This window comes from Pelophylax lessonae (assembly GCF_965119305.1).
Source record: "Pelophylax lessonae genome assembly, chromosome: 3".
NCBI classification, from domain to species: Eukaryota; Metazoa; Chordata; class Amphibia; order Anura; family Ranidae; genus Pelophylax; species Pelophylax lessonae.
In genome coordinates, this window is record NC_138770.1 from 189,846,031 (window position 1) to 189,869,708 (window position 23,678).

The 23,678-nt window shown below is 47.2% G+C and overlaps 1 protein-coding gene across 1 annotated transcript in view; it reads left to right on the forward strand.

The window, feature by feature from the left end:
* LOC309549538 (calcium-binding protein 39) overlaps positions 1–23,678 on the forward strand; it is a 113,879-nt gene that overhangs the window by 16,427 nt on the left and 73,774 nt on the right. Inside the window, exon 2 of the mRNA XM_082249891.1 lies at positions 13,107–13,258. Coding sequence (XP_082106017.1) covers positions 13,145–13,258 — 114 coding nt within the window. The 5' untranslated portion in view covers positions 13,107–13,144. The remainder of the gene's footprint in view (positions 1–13,106; positions 13,259–23,678) is intronic.

The window sequence follows — 23,678 nt, forward strand, 5'->3', positions numbered from 1 at the left end:
TTAGTGACCTTTTTCATATCCCTTGCATTCTTTATGCAGGGCCTCAACAGGTAAATAGTTCAAAGGTAATTTCTACTGCAAGCTGCTGGTCATAAAATGCTGAAATGTATGCAAGATTTTAGAGATCTCTAAATTGACCAGGCTGTAAAGCTGGCATCACACATTGCAGTCTAATCCTGTGCTTTGCTTCAGGTTTACCAATGACTATAGTGTGCTACACTCTCTTGTTGGGTAATCTAAAGCAGGTGATACATATTAGTCTGCTTGTACAAACTTCTTTGGAGTACTATTCAGTGTTAGAGCCTACCGAAAAAAGCAAATGATATAAAATGACTTTATATCCAATCCTGAAATGTGTTTAGAATGCCTAAAGTAAGTAAAGTTAATGTACTTGGAAAGGAGGAGGGGGGGGCCATCATCCAAAATAAAAAAAAAAAAAAAAAAAATAGGAAACTAAACCCCTAGAAAACCTCAGCACAACGGAGGGGGTCCTCTGACAAGATAAATGGACTACATCGGTACCAATTAACAACATGTTTAAAGAAGAATATTACAAATGTATAACCACTTGCCGACCGCCGCAACTAAATATACTGCGGCGGTCAGCCCCTCACAGGCAAAGTGACGTATATAAACGTCACTAGCCTGGGAGGGTCTGGAGAGCGAGCGCACCCCCCCCCGCGTGCGTGTGACCGGCGGACCCGATGTCCGCCGGTCACTCGGCGATCGGCGGGGGAGGGAGAAAGGCAGGCAGCTTGTGTAAACAAGCTGCCTGTCAGTTCTCCCTGTGTAGAAACCCTGATCATACGGTTCTACTATGTAGGACCGTTGATCAGTGTCCCTACACCTCAAGCCACAGCCAATCACAGTTAGAATCACGCCCCTAGGGACACACACAGCCCCTCCCTCTCAAAGTTAACCCCTTCACTGCCAGTGTATTTTTACAGTAACAGTGCATATGTATATAGATAAAAAGAAAAACCTTTTTGAATTCATATACACAGATGTATAATAAAATAACCTCAATCACTGGTTTACAGTGGATATAAAAAAAAAAAAGTCTACACACCCCTGTTAAAATGTCAGGTTTCTGTGATGTAAAAAAATGAGACAAAGATAAATCCTTTCAAAACTTTTTCCACCTTTTAGGGCCGGTTCACACTGGTGCAATGCTGCGAATCCAGTGCGTTTTCCTGCATCGCACCTGAATCACCGGTGGTTTACACTGCCCTCTGTGAACTGCTGTGGGATACGAAGGTAATGACACCCCCAGATCAGGTCAGAGATTGCAGTGCGAACTGTCAGTTCGGATAGGAATCAGATCACAAGGGTGTTCACACGATCAGATTCTGGTGTGGACAAAAAAAGGGTCCTGCATGAGTTTGGTCCGAATGCAATGCGGTGCGAATCATATGCGATGTCTGGCATCGCACCAGTGTGAACTGGTCCTTAATGTGACCTATAAACTGTACTACTAAGTTTAACAACAAACTGAAAACTTTTAGGTAAAAATAAAAAACTAAAATGGGTGCAGAAGTGTGCACACTCTTAAACTAATACTTTGTTGAAGCACCTTTTGATTTTATTACAGCACTCAGTCTTTTTGGGTATGAGTCTATCAGCATGGCACATCTTGACTTGGCAATTTTCACCCACTATTCTTTGCAAAAAACACTCCAATCTGTCAGATTGCGAGGGCATCTCCTGTGCACAGCCCTCTTCAGATCACCCCACAGATTTTCAATTGGAATCAGGTCTGGGCTCTGGCTGGACCATTACAAAACTTTAATCTTCTTCTGGTGAAGCCATTCCTTTGTTGATTTGGATGTATGCTTTGGATCGTTGTCATGCTGAAAGATGAAGTTCCTCTTCATGTTCAGCTTTCTAGCAGAAGCCTGAAGGTTTTGTGCCAATATTGGCTGGTATTTGGAACTGTTTTTATAATCCCCTCCTACCTTGACTAAGGTCCCTGTTCCAGCTGAAGAAAAACAGCCCTAAAGCATGATGCTGCCACCATCATGCTTCACTGTGGGTATGGTGTTCTTTTGGTGATGTGCAGTGTTTTTTTTTTTTGCGCCACATATTTTGTAATTATGGCCAAAAGGTTTCATCTGACCAGAACACATGCTTTTGGGAGACTTCAGATGTGTTTTTGCAAAATTTAGCCAGGCTCGGATGTTTTTCTTAGTAAGAAAAATCTTCTGTTTGGTCACACCACCCCATAGCCCATAGATATGAAGAATACGGGAGATTGTTGTCACATGTACCACACAGCCAGTCCTTACCAGATATTCCTGCAGCTCCTTCTATGTTGCTGTAGGCCTCTTGGCAGTCTCCCTGACCAGTTTTCTTCTCCTTTTCATCGATTTTGGAGGGACGTCCACTTCTTGGTAATGTCACTGCTTTGCCATATTTTCTCCACTTGATGAGGACTGTCTTTACTGTGTTCCATGGTATATCTAATGCCTTGGAAATTCTTTTGTACCCTTTTCCCGACTGATACTTTTTAACATTGAGATCCCCCTGATGCTTTGGAAGCTCTCTGCGGACCATGGCGTTTGCGGTACGATGCGTCTAGGAAAATGTCAGGAGAGACCTAGTAGAACAGCTGAACTTTTATTTGGGGTTAATCAGAGGCACTTTAACATGATGGCAGGTGTGTGCTGACTCCTATTTTACCATGAGTTTGAATGGGATTGCTTAATTTTGAACACAGTTACATCCTCAGTTATAAGAGGGTGTGCACACTAATGCAACCACGTTGTTTTCGTTTATTTTTGCTCCCCCCCCCCCCCCCCCTTCCACCCACCCTAAAAGATTTCAGTTTGTTTTTCAATTGAGTTGTACAGTTTATAGGTCACATTAAAGGTAGAAAAAGTTCTGAAAGTTTATTTTTGTCTAATTTTTTTTTTTTACATCACAGAAACCAGAAATTTTAACCGGGGGGGGGGGGGGGGGTTTAGACTTTTTATATCCACTGTAAGTATGGGCATCTTTCCTTTTGCAGGGTATATTGAATTTTCTTAGAATGGGGTGGGAGTAACCTTTTTACTCAGGATCTTTCTTCTCAACAAGATCCTGAGAATGAAGATCAATAAATTCTTATGTCTGTCTTGGGCCTTATGCACCCTGGACATTTTTAAAGTTGCCTCTAGTGGCATCTGGCTTTTTTTTTTTTCTTTTCTGCCTTTAAACTACCCTGCATGATAGCCTATGTTTCCATGCATGCAAAGGTGTTGAGAGGAATTTTGAGGCACTAAAAAACCCCACTGCCAGCGCATCCAGGAATATGCGCTGGCAGAAAAAACTCTTGACGCCTGTAAACGCGTTCTAATGCTAGATGCATTTGGTGCCTGAGTGTTCATTTCAGTGGCCAGAATAAATTATTATCATGGCCAATGAAATGAATTAACCTAATCGCTTGATGCTGCTGAATTTGTTAATTGCATTTACTAGCATCAATAGTTTTTTCTGCCCACACACCACTGCCTGAAGGAAAGGCATCTGAGATGTGGCAAAAAGTCCAGTGTGCATGAGGCTTCAATGTTTCTGAAGTCTGACTAGTGTAGATGGGTTGGAACCTTTGTCTTCCCGCTGAGGAGATTCATCTTCTCTTTGTCCTGGTGCTGGTTGTCACCGGGATTAAAATTGAGGGAAAAAAATCTTACATTTTTAGTGGTCACTATAGAGGACAAATCTAACAAAGAACACACTTGTGTAACAACAATCAAAGAATGCCATCATATCTTTGACATTTTTTGTGTCTTTAGCACACAGTACGTTGATTTTTTGTTGTGTTTAGAGCTGCAACTAACGATTATTTTCATAGTTAGTTGGCCGATTTATTGTTTCGATTAATCAGATAATTAACTTAAAAATTAGTGTGGGGTATAATTTTAGTTAACATGTAAAGTTTAAAAAAAAAGGCAATTTATTCTTAAATATCTATATGCAGTTATAAATCTAAATAACTAACTATATGGTTAGGGAGCAAAATCTCTAATCCACTCTGACAATAACAGACAGAAGAGATATACTAATAGAGGTTGAGTCTGGTAAATATCATCATACTCCGATCTAATTTTTTTATTTAACCACTTCAGGACCGCCCACTGTAAATATACATTGGTAATTTGACATTAAATACCAGGGATACGGCAGCAGATAGCTGCCATAACCCCAGTATTTTTTTTAAACAGCGGGCGGTCCGCTTTAACATAAAAGTGGTCCCAGCAGCAGATTTGCAGCGGGATCACCTTTATGGGCGGTGGGAGAGGTGGCCCCCCCCCCCTCCCGCCGCTTCCTGGTCTTTTTCCCTCGCTTACCGGAGCTGTGGGTAGCGGGGAAACGGGGAAAGTTCTCAGGCACTTACTGACTTGTATGGACGGTGTACTGAGCTGTATGTGTGCTTCACTGTGTATACTGACGTGTATGGATGGTGTACTGAGCTGTAGGTGTGCTGCACTGTGTATACTGACGTGTATGGATGGTGTACTGAGCTGTATGTGTGCTGCACTGTGTATACTGACATGTATGGAGGGTGTACTGAGCTGTATGTGTGCTGCACTGTGTATACTGACATGTATGGATGGTGTACTGAGCTGTATGTGTGCTGCACTGTGTATACTGACATGTATGGACAGCGTACTGAGCTGTATGTGTGCTGCACTGTGTATACTGACATGTATGGAGGGTGTACTGAGCTGTATGTGTGCTGCACTGTGTATACTGACATGTATGGATGGTGTACTGAGCTTGTATGTGTGCTGCACTGTGTATACTGACATGTATGGATGGTGTACTGAGCTGTATGTGTGCTGCACTGTGTATACTGACATGTATGGAGGGTGTACTGAGCTGTATGTGTGCTGCACTATGTATACTGACGTGTATGGATGGTGTACTGAGCTGTATGTGTGCTGCACTGTGTATACTGACATGTATGGAGGGTGTACTGAGCTGTATGTGTGCTGCACTATGTATACTGACGTGTATGGATGGTGTACTGAGCTGTATGTGTGCTGCACTGTGTATACTGACATATATGGAGGGTGTACTGAGCTGTATGTGTGCTGCACTGTGTATACTGACATGTATGGAGGGTGTACTGAGCTGTATGTGTGCTGCACTATGTATACTGACATGTATGGATGGTGTACTGAGCTGTATGTGTGCTGCACTGGGTATACTGACATGTATTGACGGTGTACTGAGCTGTATGTGTGCTGCACTGGGTATACTGACATGTATAGACGGTGCACTGAGCTGTATGTGTGCTGCACTGTGTATCCTGTAATGTAAACAAGTAATGCCTTCTGTATGCAGGCCAACTAATCGGCTGACCAACTAATCAATCAATTATGAAAATAGTTGACCTAATCAATTAGTTGTTTCTAGCCCAAGTTGTGTTTGAATTTAAAACAAATTCCATCCATTGTGTTTTGAAGAAGTCCTTTTCTGCTAACCGTTTTTAAAGTAGTTTTACAGCCCATGTTACATGTACTTTGTGTGCCATTGATTTCAATAAAATGCACACTTTCAATCCTAATGCATGTAAAAATGTTGCAAATTTTTACAAACTATACCTGTCAAAAATATGAGGGTGAATAAACTTTTTTTCTCTTGCGTCCTCCGACAGTCGCCGCCTCTTCATATTCGTCACAATGGGGTATTAGACTTTGCTCCGAAGGAGTAGCTAGGCAACAGAATATGTTAACATTAAAGCTTTTAACATATCCCACCCTCAAGGGGTGGTCCCCTCAGTCAATACCCTCCTACTTCCTGCAACCATATCTCAGTTTCAATGTCTAGCTTGTCAGGAGTAGCTGGTTCTCTCTGTGCTGGGGCTTTGTGCCCCAGCCTCTTTCTTCTTTTTTGATTTTTGTTTGAGTTTTCTCTCTACCTTTACTTAGCTGTTCTTTTTGTCAGCATTAGTTAGTTCTTCTGACGAAGAGGATTATGCGGGCTGGGTCTCGGGCTGATCCCCCTGGTCGCAGGTCGTGGGTCAGTGGCTTCCCAGCCTGCCATCGAGCGTTCAGCCAGGTAATGCTCCTGGCACAGTGAACGACCCATCCCTGTTCGGTGCAGGGATGCTTGGTGAGGTGGCTACCTCACTGGACGCTGTGCGGTTTCTTAACCCCCATTTTGTGCGTCTTGTATGCGACTCTCCCTGCCTCATGTGCAGCGGCTTGTTCGCCTGTGCGGGTCCCCCACGCCATTGAGAGGTAAGTGTATCTATGTGGGGACCTGTCTGTCTGGGGGGGTGTCAGTCTGGGACTGTGTAACCTGCCTCTGTTCTCACTGTTTGTCTCCCTATCACTCTGCTGCATGCTGCGGGCTGCAAAGGGGGGGGAGCTGTGTGACACTGTCTGTGTCAGCCTTGTTCAGTGTGAGAAGCTGTGTGCTGTGGGGCATGTTTTGTGGCATGTTTGGGCACAATACAGCGATCGCTGCGGCGGTCTGCCATGTTTTTTTATATGGATGGTGTTATGTGCATTACTGTACTGTAGGAGCGGCGGTTTCGGCGCCAAACGGCGCCATTTTGCCTGCACTCGCTCCGGCCGCATGTTCTACATGCATGGCGGCCATTTTCTTGTAGCCTCCCATAGGGTTTAATAGAGCGCCCTGGTCTCATCACTTCCTCTTCTCCTGGGTACACCGATCGAGGCAGCGGCGAGGGTCTCCTCAGGTTTTATCCTTCTGTTCTTGCTATATCCATTGCCTGTGTCAGTTTATTGTCCCTGTGGGGGTCTCATTGTGCTTGTGTGTGGTGCGGTGGGCTGCGCTCACCGCGCTTGTTAAAGGGGCAGTTAACCTTTATTCTCCGGCATATCATATTGGGGCAATGGATTCTCAGGAGGGCAAATTTCCTGCCACCTTGGTGGAAAGCCAGGGGACCGCTGTTTCCCCCCCCCAGGGGGGGATTTGGCCACTATTGTGGCTGGCCTTGCCGCTCAGGTGCAGATGCTGGTGGCTGCTCAATCTACTAAAAGACCCAGAGTTTCTATTTCCTCTGATTCTGAGGGTGAAGGTGATGGGGCTGTTATGGCGGGGGTCTCCTTATCGGGGTCCCGCTCCTCCCTGGATCTAGTGGGGTCCGAGGTGGAGGCTGAGGTTGAGGGGGTTGATAATTCTCCCCCTGGCTCGCCTGAAGAGCTTGCAATCATGGATGAATTGATTGCTTCCATAAAACAAACACTGCGTTTGCAGGATGAAGTGTGTCCCCCCGCTGCCTTGGCGGCTTATGGGACGCAGAGAAAACGCAGGACGCCGCAGGTTTTTCCCTGCAATGATGATTTTCAGCGCGCTGTTAAGGAACAATGGCGCAATTTACGCAAACCTTTTGCTGTGCCTAGTAGGTTCAAGCTGCGTTATCCTTTTTCGCCTTCCACTGATGAACGGTGGTGTGTACCACCCCCGGTGGATCACGCAATTGCGGTTTTGAACAAATCCACTGCGATTCCTGCAGAGGATTCCCCGGTGTTCCGTGATGCCACGGATAGAAGAATGGAGTCTCTTGCCCGTCATACTTATTCTGTTACGGGTTCTATGCTTAAAGCTCTGTTTGCCTCTCTCATGGCGGCCCAGGCTGTCGCAAGTTGGACGCAGATGCTTAGGCGCGTCCTAGTGGCCGATTCGGCCTCGCCGGCGACCCTGGATATGGTGGATCAAATCCACCAGGGTGTCATGTATCTGTGTGATGCGGACTTGGACTTAGTCCCGTTGGCTGCACGTGTACACAGCGTGGCGGTGTTGTCTCGCCGCCTGGTTTGGTTGAAGTGTTGGTCGGTGGACCAATCTTCACGTAAGACCCAGTGTTAATTTTGGCAGCAAATTTCAATTTAGTTTTAGTCTTAAGCCCCGTACACACGTACCGATGGTCGGCTTACAAATGTTCCTCTTTTCTCCCCGGGATGTCGGTGTCTGCTGAAAAGTGCAAAGACAGCACAAGGACAGCACAAGAATTTTGTCCGCCGACTGCAGAAGTGATGTCATGTAATGGTTAACTTTCCCTGTGTTTTCTATTTTCTGAGCATGCCCAGTCTTGCAAATCTGCGGTCTGTCGGCCGAATTGTGTACTGACAGGCGAACAATCGTCCGTTCTGGTGTCGGCATACAAATATTTTCATGTTTGCACGAAAGACTTTTGTCCGCGGATTGTGCGCAGACATCTGTCGGAGGCACCATACTAACACGCGTACAATCGGCAGATCCTTCGTCCACCGACGTTTGTATGCCGACGATCGGTACGTGTGTACGGGCCTTAAGTCTTAGGACTAAAATGGCATTTTAGTTTTAGTCCTATTTTAGTCTTCTGCAAGTGTTTTTAGTTTTAGTCGTATTTAGTCGACTAAAACTCCAGTATATTTTAGTCGACTAAAACGCCCTACGTTTTAGTCGACTAAAACTCATTTTAGTCATCTATAATCAAATGGGTGTTGTTCATTTGTAATTTGTAATGCATTATTTAAGCATTTCTCTACAATTTCAAAACTCATTATATACTACTGCTGGTCCTGGAGTGAAAAATCTAATATGTTATTATTTATGCTTTGAGCATGCACCAGTGTTAATTTTTGGCAGCAAATTTCGATTTAGTTTTAGTTATAGTCTTTTGACTAAAATGCCATTTTAGTTTGTCGTATTTTAGTCATCTGAATTATGTTAGTCGACAAACGTTTTAGTCAGTTTTAGTCGACGAAATTAACACTGGTAAGACCTTAGCCAATCTGCCTTATAATGGGTCTCGCCTTTTTGGGGAGTCCTTGGATGTGTTGATTAAGGGGATCACCGGGGGTAAGAGCACTCTCTTGCCCCATTTCCCCAAGGATAAGGGGGCTTCTGGGAAGAAGCATGCTAATTTTCAGCCCCCTCAGGGGTCCTTTCGTGCCTTTCGGTCGCACTACAAGGGCAAACCGTTCAAGGGCCAAGGCTCTCAAAAGAAGCCCTGGTCTGGTAAACAGAAGTCCGGTCAGTCCGGACCCGCTGCCCATAACAGTGCGGCCTGAAGGGGCGCCCTCACCCAGTTTTGGGGTGGGGGGACGCTTGCTCGGTTTTTCTTCAACCCTGGTTGGCCCGCGTGCGGGACAGGTGGGTTCAGGAGATCGTTCGATCTGGTTACAAGATCGAGTTTCTCTCTCGGCCGGAGAGCAGATTTTTTCCCTCAAATCTTCAACTGTCTCCAGAGCGTCTGACGGACCTGCACCTGGCGGTGCGAGACCTGAGGGCTCAGGGAGTGGTGGTTCCGGTGCCTCATCGGGACAGATTTCAGGGGTTTTATTCCAATCTGTTCACCGTGCCCAGGAAGGAGGGCAAGGTTCGTCCAATTCTGGACTTGAAGGCTCTAAACCGCTCTGTGCGGGTTCGCAAGTTCTGCATGGAATCCCTCCGTTCGGTGGTGGCTGCCCTGGTTCCAGGGGAATTCATGGCCTCCATCGATTTGAAGGATGCGTATCTTCACATCCCCATTTTCGAGGGTCACCAGAGGTACCTTCGATTCGCCATTGCGGAGGATCATTACCAGTTCGTGGCGTTACCTTTTGGTCTCGCCTCGGCTCCGCAGGTTTTCACCAAGGTGCTTGCACCGGTTCTGGCATTATTGAGAGCCCAGGGCATCTCTGTCCTGGGGTATCTGGACGACATTCTGGTTCGGTCTGCGACCAGCCAAGGTCTGGAGAAGGACCTGTCTGTCACGATGCAAACTCTGCAGGAGTTTGGTTGGACGATAAATTTTCCAAAGTCGACACTGAGTCCGTTGGTTCGTCTTCCCTACCTGGGAATGATCCTGGACTCGGTTCAAGCGAAGGTCTTCCTGCCGGAAGACAAACTCAGAACTCTTCAGGAGGAAGTCAGGTCCCTCAGGGACGTTTCGCACTCGTCTCTGCGGACGTGCATGAGATGTCTGGGATTGATGGTCTCGGCCTTCGAGGCGATTCCCTTCGCCCAGTTTCACACGCGGAGTCTCCAAGCGGAGATCCTGTCCAGGTGGGACGGGCGACCTCAATCTCTGGATCTTCAAATCTCGTTGGGCCATCGCACCAGAAGGGACCTTCTGTGGTGGCTCCAGTCCCCGATGGTGTCGGGGGGCAAGTCTTTTCATCCTATCTCGTGGACGGTGATCACCACGGATGCCAGCCTGTCGGGCTGGGGTGGTGTTCTGGGCGTTCTGTCCGCCCAGTGAACTTGGTCGGAGGGGGAATCCTCCCTTCCGATCAACATTCTGGAATTGCGTGCGATAAATCTCTGTCTTCATCGTTGGACGGACCGGCTGCAGGGCTGCCCGGTTCGGGTGCAGACGGACAATGCCACGGCGGTGGCCTACATCAACCACCAAGGGGGCACCAGGAGTGCCCGAGCGGCTCGAGAAGTGGCCGACATTCTGTCCTGGGCCGAGACTCATGTCCCGGCGAAAACGGCGGTTCACATTCCGGGGGTGGAGAACTGGCAGGCGGACTATCTGAGTCGCCAGACCCTGGATCAGGGGGAATGGTCTCTCCACCCGGCTGTCTTCCAGATGTTGTCCGCGAAGTGGGGTCTTCCAGATGTGGACCTGTTCGCGTCTCGTCTCAACAACAAGGTGAGAAGGTTCGTGGCAAGGACGCGCGACCCTCGGGCAGACGCGTCGGACGCGTTAGTGGCCCCGTGGCATCAGTACAAGCTGATGTACGCGTTTCCACCGATTCAGTTGCTGTCCAGGTTCCTTCGCAGGTTACACTCGGAACGCAGCATGGTGATTCTTGTGGCGCCGGATTGGTCACGCCGGTCCTGGTACGCAGACCTCGTGAATCTGGCGGTCGACGCCCCGTGGCGTCTGCCTCTTCGAGACGATCTCCTGTCTCAAGGGCCGATATACCATCCTGCTTTACAGTCGCTGGCTTTGACGGCCTGGCTGTTGAGACCGAGGTCCTGAAGGAGAGGGGTCTCTCCCCTGAGGTCGTTCATACCTTGATCAACGCGAGGAAGTCTTCCTCGGGGAAGGTTTACTACCGTACTTGGAAGGCCTATTTTGCCTGGTGTGAGTCCAGGGGGTTTTCACCCCGCACGTACTCGGTTTCCCGAGTGTTGTCCTTCCTTCAAACAGGTGTCGATCAGCGTTTGGCGCTGGCTACGATAAAGGGTCAGGTGTCTGCGCTGGCCGTTCTTTTTCAACGTCCCGTGGCTTCCAACTCCTTGGTTGGCACTTTTGTTCAGGGAGTGCGGCATCTGGTTCCTCCTAGGAGGGATCCTCTGCCCCCTTGGGACTTGAATCTCGTTCTATCTGTGTTACAACGTGCTCCTTTTGAACAGATCAGGGAGATCTCGTTGTCTATGTTGTCCAAAAAGGTCGCCTTTTTGGTTGCGATCACTTCGGCTCGCAGAGTGTCGGAGCTGGCGGCTTTGTCCTGCAAGTCTCCGTATCTGGTTATTCACTTGGATAAGGTGGTCTTGCGACCTAATCCTTCTTTTCTTCCGAAGCGAGTTTCGGAATTCCATCTCAATGAGGATATTGTCTTGCCTTCGCTGTGCGCGAAGCCTAAACATCCGAAAGAGGTGAGACTACATTCTTTGGATGTTGTTCGGGCGATAAGGGTTTACCTTAAATCGACTGAGTCTTTTCAAAAGACGGATTCCTTGTTTGTTCTTCCTGAGGGTCCTCGGAAGGGCATGGCGGCGTCGGCCTCTACCATCGCCAAATGGATCAGGCAGACCATTGAACAGGCATATGCTTTGCAGGGGAAGGTTCCCCCTGTGCCTGTGAAGGTGCACTCTACTAGATCTCTGAGTACGTCTTGGGCCTGTCGTCATGGGGCTTCTGTAGCCCAGGTGTGTAAGGCGGCGACCTGGTCGATCGTGCACACTTTCACAAAATTCTACAAGGTAGATGTTCAGGCATCGGCGGATGCTTCCTTTGGCCGCAAGGTTCTTAGTGCCGCAGTTCCCTAGGGTCCCTTGTTGGGACCTCTGGCTGTTGGGATAAGTTTTTATCCCCTGCTTCTTTGTTTTTTTCCTGGGTTGTTGCTCCTGTTGAGCAAGTTTTTTTCCTGTTGCCCAGCTGGTTCCTTCCTCTGGTAAGGTTCCTTTCTTTGATGCGGAGACTGCGTTGCCTTACGGCGCGGCTGCGTTTCCCACCCCTCATGTTTGCACTGCTTTGGGACGTCCCCATTGTGACGAATATGAAGATGGCGGCGACTGTCGGAGGATGTAAGAGAAAACGGAATTTTTGTAAAATCTTACCTGTAAAATTCCTTTCTCTGAGTCCTCCGACAGTCGCCGCCCCCGCCCCTCTTTTGGGGTTTGGTTGTATACTCTACTGCTATTCCACTGAAACTGAGATATGGTTGCAGGAAGTAGGATTGACTGAGGGGACCACCCCTTGAGGGTGGGATATGTTAAAAGCTTTAATGTTAACATATTCTGTTGCCTAGCTACTCCTTCGGAGCAAAGTCTAATACCCCATTGTGACGAATATGAAGAGGCGGCGACTGTCGGCGACTGTCGGAGGACTCAGAGAAAGGAATTTTACAGGTAAGATTTTACAAAAATTCTGTTTTTTATGACTAACTGCACCTACCTCCTCATGCCTCTTTCAGTTTCATCGGGGTTATTCTTTAAAAGAGAAGTATGGCTTTCAAAACTGCACCAAAGATGCAACATGCTGGACCTTTGAAAATGCAATGCACCCACACAGTGCAGTGGTTTGAAAACTCCCATAGGATTAAAATGGGAACCTTTTTCCTGCGTTTTTTTTTTTTTTTTTTTTTTTTTTTCTTGCAAGGTAAAAACACAGGAAAAACATATCAGTGTGAAAGGGCCCTAAAGCAGCAAGATGCCACCAGTGACTGGTTCCCTAGTGTGTCATGGGTCTAGTTGTGTCTGTATATTAAAAGTAGCAACAAATCACCCGCTATTGTACATCAATTAGTAACAAAAAAAATTAGTAACAAAAAAAATTACAAATTCAAATAAAGCATTAAATCCCAAGATAGGGCATGATGAAAAGGACTTTTGCCTGGGCAATATTGCTATCTTAAAGCAAAAGGAGATTTTCTAGCGCCTAGCAGAAGGGTAGATTGTTAGTGAAATGATATGCAGTGCAGCTGCTAATTCTTTTCTTTTTTCTTTTTCAGGTATACTCTAAATTAGTGTTCCACTTGCACTAGCAAACATGCCATTCCCCTTTGGGAAGTCCCACAAGTCTCCAGCAGACATAGTGAAGAACCTAAAGGAAAGCATAGCTGTATTGGAGAAACAGGACATTTCGGACAAGAAAGCGGAAAAGGTAATATATCCTAGTTCTCTTCTGTTTGAAGAGTCAGAACTCCACAGCCACCCTGGTACATTATAAATGTGATTATTTTATGATTTTATGTCCCATAATTTAAAGCTGAAAGCCATGAAAACTAAAAGGCAGCACTTGGTGCAATAGTTAATGATCCGTTATGTGTAATGAACCAGGTAAAATAGTTTTACTTACCTCATCCTCTGCTTGCTTTGTTAGACTGGTCCCTGCAACCTCTTCTTCTCCCCTGCCCTCTGGCAGTTTAAGGTCCTCTGATGTCATCAAGGCTGATGAGCGTTTGTGTGTTTTTTTTTTTATTTTTTTTTTTTTTGTGCCTGTTTTGTGTCCCATGTCCAAGTTTCATAGGTGCAACCTGGGAAATGGGCATCTAGAAAACGCAAAAAGTGGCAAATCATATATGTGCGTCTTTGTAATACAGCAGTGTGAAAGCAGCCTAAAGCTGAGCTAAACCCTTCGATCATTTACTCCCAGGGAAGCTGCCACCTTAGCCTCGGTTTGATCTGTAGTTGCCATGGTGCTGTATGTGTGATCAGTTATGACACCAGCTGTTTGTTCACTTAAAAGCGCAATCAATTGTGACAGATCAGATCATAGCAGAAATTTAAAAATTTCTCTGGTCTATAAGGGAGTATAAGGGCGTTTGCAATGTACTGATCTATAAGGGGTATAAGGGCATTGGAGATGAACTGATCTATAAGGGGTAGAAGGGCATTCGAGATGAACTGATCTATAAGGGCATTCGAGATGAACTGATCTATAAGGGCATTCGAGATGAACTGATCTATAAGGGGTATAAGGGCATTCGAGATGAACTGATCTATAAGGGGTAGAAGGCCATTATAAATTAACTGGTTAAAATCACTTGCAATCAGACATATTTTATAAAAGAAATACAAAGCACACTGAATGCTTTTATGATAGCATTTTAAAAAAAACAATGGCATAAAAATGATATAAAGTTGCCTTTAGAATGAAGACCTAAAATAACAAAATTACTGCAACTTCATTAAAAATGTCATAAATACTTTCCTATTTTATTGTGTGTAGCACAGATACTCGGGTGTCAGACCAACCTTGGCAGGTGAATGGTAATGTCCACAGTATCAGTCTTGGAATAGTATTGTTTACTGTAATCAGTAAACATGGAATGATTATTTTCATTTTACTCTTTTCTTAGGCTCCGTTCACATGTAGGCGTTTTGGGGCGTTTTTGGGGCGTTTTTCTGCTCTAGGATCAGCTCTCAAAACGCCCAACAAGACAAATCCTATTCATTTCAATGGCCCCTGTTCACATCTGAGCGTTTTGAAGCTGTATACAAAACGCCCAACGCTCAAAAAAGTACATGAGCTTCTTTTTGGGCAGATTACAGGCGTTTTCCATTGATCTCTATTCAATCTAAAAACGCCTGCACAAAAATCGCGGTAAAATCGCGGTAAAAAACGCCGCAAAAATCGCGGTAAAATCGCGGTAAAAACGCGCGAAAAACGCTACGCTCAGGTGTGAATGTAGCCTTACACTTAGAAATTCCTAGAATTCCACACTTGTTTGGAATTGTTGTTCAGTGTTTCTCAAGATAAAAAACCCCATTCAAATATGTGTATCATTAACCAACTATTCAAGAGCAAATAAGGCTTCACAATGCAAAATACAATGATAGGTTTTCTTGCTGTGATAGCGGAGCCAAGTCGTAACATTTTTTTTTTTCAGGTGGTTTTTAAAGTAAATCTCTAGCTATTGGATTTTATAGCTTTGAATAGTTTAGGGAACAGTTGGAACTGAAGCCTAAATTGCTGGGGTGTTTTTCCCTCACTTCCTGTCCTAGTCTCCAGGGCAAGCAGGGAAAATAAATTTCTATTGGACCGGGTTAGCACGTGTGCAAAATTTTAGGTCCATTTTCACTGTGAATTTCCAAAGTAGCTTTCAAATTAGCTGTTCAGCGGTTCAACTGCAATTTAGATACAGTTCTGATGCAAATTTTAGGAGCAGGCGGCCGCTGGCATCCTCAACAGTAGCTGGTTGTGAAGGAGTGGATGGGCAAGCTGGCTGCCGTGGTGTCCTTAGCAACCGATGAGTCCTCAGCTGTCAGCAGGGTTGCCCACTGAATGTAAACAAAGAGTCCGGTATTGATTTTTAAGGGGAACCCAATACCAGAATAAGTAGATTTTCTGCCCAAATCCTTACCAGACCCTTAGGTCTGGTATGAATTATGACGGAAACCCCACAGCAAAAACAACAAACGCTGTTGTGTCCCCCCCCCCCCCTCAGTTTTAAATAGAGTTCAAAACTGATGATATGTGTGATTCAGAAGCGTTCCCAAAAAAGTCAGTGAGCCGGGTATTTGCACCTGAACAGCACCATAGTGCTCATAAAACCTACAGGACTTTTTTTCAATTCGCACCTCATAAATGTGAACATCTTTAGTTCTTATCAACAAATGGATCTAGCTTTTTGCCAGTTATTTCATGAAATGGCTTGGTTACAGTGGTTACAGGGTAAAAAAAAAATATTGCTTCTTTTGTCGTTCCATAAAAAGTGACCTAAATAGTCACATTTGTCCCATGTCATAATTCCTCCCCCAAAAAAGACACAAGTGTGGAAATGGTTTTATTTATTGTTCAAATACATTATTAAAGGGAAAAAAATATAATTATTTTTATGTTGATGACGGTAATCTTATGGTCCTCAAAGGGTTTATAAAAACCAATGTTATTTCACATGTGGTGAATCAGATGTGGTTCAAAACGCATCCTATTTTCATATATGTGAACCGGCATTTAAAGTGGAATTAAACCTGTATTGGAGGAGATGAGCGCTCATCATAATATGCAAGTATGCAGTGGCACACCTACAAGCTATTGTGTTGTCCACCCGCAATGATGATTCTGGGATCTTGTCAGTACTTCACCTGTGCTGCTGCCATTCCTGTGCGGGTTCTGAGTTCCATTGTTCCCAGCACCTGGCTCTGTTTTCATGCCGAGAATAAGCTGGGCTGTACACTGCTTAGTTCATGCCCTGTATAGTGAACACAGAACACACAAACTCACCAGGAGCCAGGAAAAAGTGTTTTTCTCTGTCGCTCATTGACAGACGTAGTCCTCTTTGATTCTCATCAATAGGGTTATGCTGCCTCCGCAGGAGTAGGACTAGGCAGAAAGAAAAACGTTCTGGCTCCACCCTAGGGGCAGTCCCAGAGGGCATATCCTCCCTCTCTCTGCTACAGGGAATCAGTTTTTTTCTGTCTAGTCAGGAGTAAGGACCTAAGTTCCTTGCTGGGATCTCTTTGGTCCTGGCAAAATTTTTTAGAAAAATATTTTTTTAGGTAGTTTCTCCAGTTTTTTTCCTGTGAGATCTTCAAGCAAATTACGCCGGATCTGGGCGACGGGCTGGATGTTGAGATCCAGTGGTCACCCCAGCCGGCCTACGAGCGCGCGCAGACCATAGCATCACGCTTGGTCGGCCGCGACACATTCAAGTAAGTATGCGGGACCGGGCGACGGGCTGGATGTTGAGATCCAGTGGTCACCCCGGTTCAGCCTACGAGCGCGTGCAGACCAGAGCTCCGCGCTGGGTCGGCCGCGACAGAGTCCCATTGGAGGGACTGACCTTGCGAGTTAAAGGTCTCGCTTGGACGCCAGGAACCAGAGAGTCAAGGCGTCCGGATTGGTCAACAGCCCCCCACTTCGGTGGAGAGGGTATTGTGAAGAGAGGGTGCCTGTCGGTTCGGTATGGTGAGTAAATGTTTCCCTTTCCTCTCTATGAGGCGTTTTGGGATACGGGCCCCTCCATACATGGTCGGATTCTTTCTGACACTAAAAGTCCCCCTTGTAATGTTAAAGTTCACATATCCTCAGTGATAATGTGTTCGGTGGGCAAGCGGACTTGGTTTGGGAGCTAACATTCTAAACCAGCAGGCTCGGTTTGTGACTGACTGCAGTATTACAGCATACATAGGAGGTATAAGCCTACCTTGACTGTAGTGGACCTCCTGCAGGTCGATAAGCCGCCATTAGCTTGGCATGCAGGTTGCTGTGCTGGGAAAGCGCTACTTCGGCAATCCGCCGCCATTTTGCTGTAGACCAGGTACACGAGCGTCCGCAGGTCACGCCGGGCGCCATTTTTTTGGAGTCTACTGTCTCCTGCATGGGGGCGGCCATGTTTGAAGTGCCCAGCTAACCTCGAGGAGAGCTGGGAACGCCGGAAGGCGTACACAGGGGGCGGAGCCACTTCCTTCTACCCGGGAAAACGAGCACAGTACTTCCCAGTCTGCACAAGACAAACGCTGACTGCAGTTGATAGGAAACTTCTCTGCATCGGGTGGTGAGCCTTTGGGGTCCCTCTCTCTCTCTGTGGGGGTCAAGAAGCAGGTACACTGAGGGGCGCTATTGCGCTAGGGGGATACAGATAAAAAAAAAAAGTTTTTTTCTGGCAAGTGTCCTGGATTAACATGGACCCTGCCACACATGTATCTCCACCTGATCCCCTCGAGGTGTCTGCAGGATCCTCCAGCACCCCGCTTACTATTGAATCATTGTCAGCTATTATGGAGACCTTTGTATCCTGGGTGGAAGTGGCTTGTCAGGGACAGGGCGCAAGAAAGCGACCCCCGCCTACCCCCATTTTATCTGAAACTTCGGATTCAGAATCTGAGCCTATTCCTGCAGTTGCAGGTACCTCATCTGGGATTGGTGTCTCAGGTACTGTCTCTTCAGACAGTGAGGAGGATGTTTCGGCATCAGCCATAGCCCGAGAGGAAGCGTTGGTAAACGCACTAATTGTATCTGTTCAAGAAACCTTAAGATTACAGGGTACACCGTCGGAAGTAGCTGAGACTGAAATTCCCTTTGGTACTAAAAAACGCATCAAAGTGGCGAAGGTATTTCCATTGCCCAAATGTTTTGGCAATCCGATCAAAGAAGAATGGAGTCTGCCAAAACGCACTTCTGCTATTTCCAAACGCATTAGCAGGCGTTATCCGTTTGAGGAAGCCCTCATTAAGAAATGGACAGAACCACCGGTGGTGGATTCACCAATTTCTAGATTAAATAAAGCCACGGTCATTCCATTGGAAGACGCTCCGTCTTTTAAGGATCCGGTGGATCGCAAGATAGAAGCTATGTCTCGCGCCATGTTTTCCTTGATTGGATCAGCTTTCAGACCAATAATTGCTATTGGGCTGGTTTCGCAGACTGTAACTGAATGGACCAAGTGGTTACGCCGGGACTTAGAAGAGGTCCCTCAGGCGGTATCAGATTTGTTGGAACAGATACAGGGGTTACAGTTTGTGTGTGATGCGGCGTTAGACGCCACTCCATTATTGGCGCGAGCATCCGTTTCAGCAGTGGTTCTCAGGTGTACACTGTGGCTAAAATGTTGGTTACCTGACCAAGGTTCCAAAAAAGCATTGGCTAATCTCCCTTTTTTAGGAGAGCGTTTATTCGGAGCCAACTTAGATGAGATTATTAAGGATCTCACGGGAGGAAAGAGCACTTTTTTACCGCAAAGTGCTAAGGGTAAAGGACCTCGTCAAAGACGGGGGCCTTCTTTCTCCGCTCATAAGAAATTTTTTCGTCCCGCGGGTGAGAAAATTAAGTCCTCCAAAGCTCCTTCGGGAGGTTTCAGGGGACGTTGGTCGGGCAAGCAAAAGTCCGACTCTTCCAGACCTGAAGATAAGACTACTAAAGCCTGAAGGTGCGCCCCCACCCATAACTGGGGTGGGGGGACGTCTTCGCCGGTTCTCGGATCCATGGCTCTCCAGAATCCCGGACAAGTGGGTTTGCGAAGTCATAAGGTCAGGGTACAAGATCGAGTTTCGATCTCTCCCACCGGCGCGATTCTTCCCTTCCAATATCCGACTATCCCCGGATCGTTTAGAAGATCTGCGGAGAGCAGTCACGGATTTACTACAACAAGCAGTGGTAGTCCACGTTCCTTGGGCAGAACGCTTTCAAGGGTTTTATTCAAACCTATTTACAATACCCAGGAAAGAGGGCAAGGTGCGTCCAATTCTGGACTTAAGGGCACTCAATTCCTTTGTCAACATAAGAAAATTCAGGATGGAGTCCATTTGCACAGTAGCGGCCTCCCTGCATCAAGGGGATGTCCTAGCGTCCATAGACATCAAGGACGCCTATCTTCACATTCCCATTTACGCAGGACATCAGCGGTTTCTACGTTTTTCCGTAGAAGAGAACCACTATCAGTTTGCGGCGTTACCTTTCGGTCTTGCCACGGCTCCTTGGGTCTTCACGAAGGTGTTGGCCCCAATGTTGGCACTACTGCGCCAAAGAGGCATATCGGTTCTAGGTTACCTAGACGATCTTCTGCTTCATGCAGAGTCTCCACAGACCCTGCTACAAAACCTAGAGATTACTATGATCTCTTTACAGGAATTCGGGTGACTGGTGAACCGGCAAAAGTCATTTCTGGTTCCCACCCGGAGGCTCGAATATCTGGGTCTAATTCTAGACACATTCAGGGCAAGAGTATTCCTTCCGGTAGGGAAACTCCGGAAGATTCAATCAGCAATCCAGTTGTTACTATCCAACAGCTGGTCTTCTCTTCGGACTTGCATGAGGGTTCTGGGGTTGATGGTGGCTTCCTTCGAAGCAGTTCCATTTGCCCAGTCCCATACCCGAATTCTTCAGGAAGAGATTCTTCTCAAATGGAATCGGAATCCGGAATCCCTGGACAATCGGATCCGATTGAGCAAACAGACCAGAGAGTCTCTGGTCTGGTGGCTTCGATCTCCGATGCTCAGCCAGGGAAAGTCATTTCTGCCAATATATTGGACGATTGTGACCACGGATGCCAGTCTATCCGGATGGGGAGGAATTCTCGGTCAATTATCCGTCCAGGGACTTTGATCCCCGGAAGAATCCAGGTTACCGATAAATGTATTGGAACTGAGAGCGATCAGACTTTGTCTGATTCACTGGACCGAGCAGCTCCAGGGCAGCCCGGTTCGGATCCAGTCGGACAACGCCACGGCCGTGGCTTATGTCAATCACCAAGGGGGCACCAAGAGTGTCCGGGCGGCCAAGGAAGTGGCTTGCATTCTTCGCTGGGCGGAACGGTTTGTTCCAGCTATCTCTGCGGTGTTCATTCCGGGGGTGGAGAATTGGCAGGCAGATTATCTCAGCCGTCAGACTCTGGATCAGGGGGAATGGTCCCTCCATCCAGAAGTTTTCCACCAGTTGTGCCTACATTGGGGCACCCCGGATGTGGATCTGTTGGCATCTCGATTCAACAGGAAAGTACGGAGATTTGTGGCTCGCTCCCGCGATCCTCTAGCAGAGACCGCAGACGCACTGGTCGCCCCGTGGGGACAATACCAGCTAATGTATGCCTTCCCTCCTCTCAGGTTACTGCCAAGACTTCTTTGCAGAATAGAGGGGGAAGGAATTCCAGTAATCCTGGTAGCTCCGGACTGGCCTCGTCGAGCTTGGTACGCCGACTTGGTCAGGCTGGTAGCGGACGTCCCGTGGCGACTTCCTCTCAGGGAAGACCTACTGTCTCAGGGACCGATCTTCCATCCTGCTTTACGATCGCTGGCTTTAACGGCCTGGCTATTGAGACCCAGGTGCTGAAGGACAAGGGATTGTCAGCTTCAGTTATTCCTACTCTAGTTAAAGCAAGGAAAGCGACTTCCAGAAAGATTTATCATCGCACATGGAAGTCCTACATTGCATGGTGTGAACCTCTGGGGTTCCACCCACGTTCTTATTCGGTTAATCGAATATTAGCCTTTCTGCAACAAGGGGTTGAGCAGAAACTGGCCTTGAGCACTATCAAGGGTCAGGTTTCAGCATTAGCTATCTTCTTTCAGAAACCTTTGGCTACTCATTCCTTGGTGCGGAATTTCATCCAGGGGGTGCGACATCTGGCTCCGCCAGTGCGCGCGCCGTTACCACCCTGGGATCTTAATCTAGTATTGTCGGTTCTTCAGAAACCTCCCTTTGAAGATATTAGGGAGATTCCTTTACCTACGTTGTCCCAGAAGGTGGCCTTCTTGGTGGCTATCACTTCTGCACGCAGGGTGTCAGAACTGGCCGCATTATCTTGTCGTTCCCCATATCTGGTGGTTCATAGAGATAAGGTGGTTCTACGCCCAAATCCATCTTTCCTACCTAAAGTAATTTCAGATTTTCATCTGAATGAGGAAATTGTATTACCTTCCCTGTGTCCTAAGCCCAGCCATCATCGGGAGTTTGCTTTACACTCCTTGGATGTGGTTCGGGCGATCAGGGTATACTTGAAAACGACACTCGTTTCGCAAGACAGATTCACTTTTTGTGGTCCCGGATGGACCCAAAAAGGGGTTGCCTGCATCTGCCGCGACTATTTCCAAATGGATCAGACAGACGGTGGTACAGGCTTATTCTATTAAGGGTCGGGAGCCCCCGTTCCCTGTTAAGGCGCATTCCACTCGGGCGCTTAGTGCGTCATGGGCCTTTCGCCATCAGGCGTCAGTGGTCCAGGTGTGCAAGGCGGCTACCTGGTCGTCGGTGCATACCTTTACAAAACATTATAAAGTTGATGTAATGGCATCGTCTGATGCCTCGTTTGGCCGCAAGGTTTTGCAGGCCGCAATTTGAGGAGACCAGTGGTCTACCTCGAGGGTTTTTTTACGTTGGAATTTTTATTTGAGTCTCATTCTTTGTTTATAATGAGCCTTTAAACTTCTAGTTGGCACCGGTTGGGCCTTCTAGATTGGATTTTGATTTCTGTCAATCCCACCCCTCATTTGTGGCACTGCTTTGGGACGTCCCTATTGATGAGAATCAAAGAGGACTACGTCTGTCAATGAGCGACAGAGAAAATTGGATTTTTGTAAGATCTTACCGTAAAATCCTTTTCTCTTAGCTCATTGACAGACGTAGTACCCGCCCCTCTATCATTGAGTTGGGTTGGGTTAAATTCTCTGACACTGCTTTGTAACAGAACTAATTCCCTGTAGCAGAGAGAGGGAGGATATGCCCTCTGGGACTGCCCCTAGGGTGGAGCCAGAACGTTTTTCTTTCTGCCTAGTCCTACTCCTGCGGAGGCAGCATAACCCTATTGATGAGAATCAAAGAGGACTACGTCTGTCAATGAGCTAAGAGAAAAGGATTTTACGGTAAGATCTTACAAAAATCCAATTTCTCTTACGTCCTCCGACAGTCGCCGCCCACTTCATATTCGTCACCATTGGGTTATGACTTCCGCTTCGTAGGAGTAGCTAGGCAACAGAATATGTTAGTACAAAGACTTTTAACATATCCCCACCCCCAGGGGGTGGTCCCCTCAGTACATAACCCTCCACTTCCTGTATCCAACTCAGTTTCAATGTCTAGCTTGTCAGGAGTGGCTGGATGTTTCTGTGCTGGGGCACTTGTCTCAGCTTTCTTTCCTTTCTTTGGATTTTATTTGAGTTTTTTCTCTCTTTCTTGTTAGCTGTTATTTTACCAGCGTTAGTTAGTCCTTCGGAAGAAGAGGATCGTGCGGGCTGCGTCTCGGGTTGACCCCCCTGGTCGCAGGTTGTGGGTCAGTGGTTTCTCAGCCCGCCATCGAGCGTTCAGTCAGGTACCGCTCCTGAGTTTTCTGAACGACCCATCCCTGTTCCGTGCAGGGATGCTAGGTGAGGTGGCTACCTCACTGGACGCTGTGCGGTTTCTCAACCCACCTTCTGATGCGTCCTAGATGCGACTCTCCCTGCCTCATGTACAGCGGTTTGTTCGCCTGTGCGGGTCCCCCACGCCATGTAAGAGGTAAGTGTATTTATGTGGGGACCTGTCTGTCTGGGGGGTGTCAGTCTGGGACTGTGTTACCTTGCCCTGTGTTCACACTGTTACTGTTTCCCTATCTCTCATATTGCATGCTGTGGGCTGCAGGAGGGGGGGCTGGCTGCACTCTGTGTCAGTTTCTGTCTGTGTGAACGGCTGTGTGCTGTGGGGCTTGATGCTTTCATGCTTGGGGCACATTACAGCTCCGCTGCGGCGGTTTACCATGTCCCTTTTTTGGGCAAATGGTGTTTTTTATTTCACCCTCATGGGGTGTGGGAGCGGCGGTTTCGGCGCCAAACGGCGCCATTTTGGCTGCGATCGCTCCGGCCGCATGTTTTACATGCATGGCGGCCATTTTCTTGTAGCCTCCATAGGCTTTAATAGAGCGCCCTGTATGCCAGCATTTCCTTTCATCAGAAGTACCGCAGGCAGCAGCAGCAGCACCGATCTCTCCAGGTTCATTTCCCTCTATTCCCTGTATCCTGCCTTGGTATACTTGTCCCTGTGGGGGTCCTTTGTGTGGGGTGTTTTGTGTGAGTGGGCTACGATCGCAGCGCTCTTTTAAAGGGGCGGTCACCCATTTATTTTTGCTACTACAGGGGCATGGATTCTCAGGAACACAAATTTCCTGCCACTT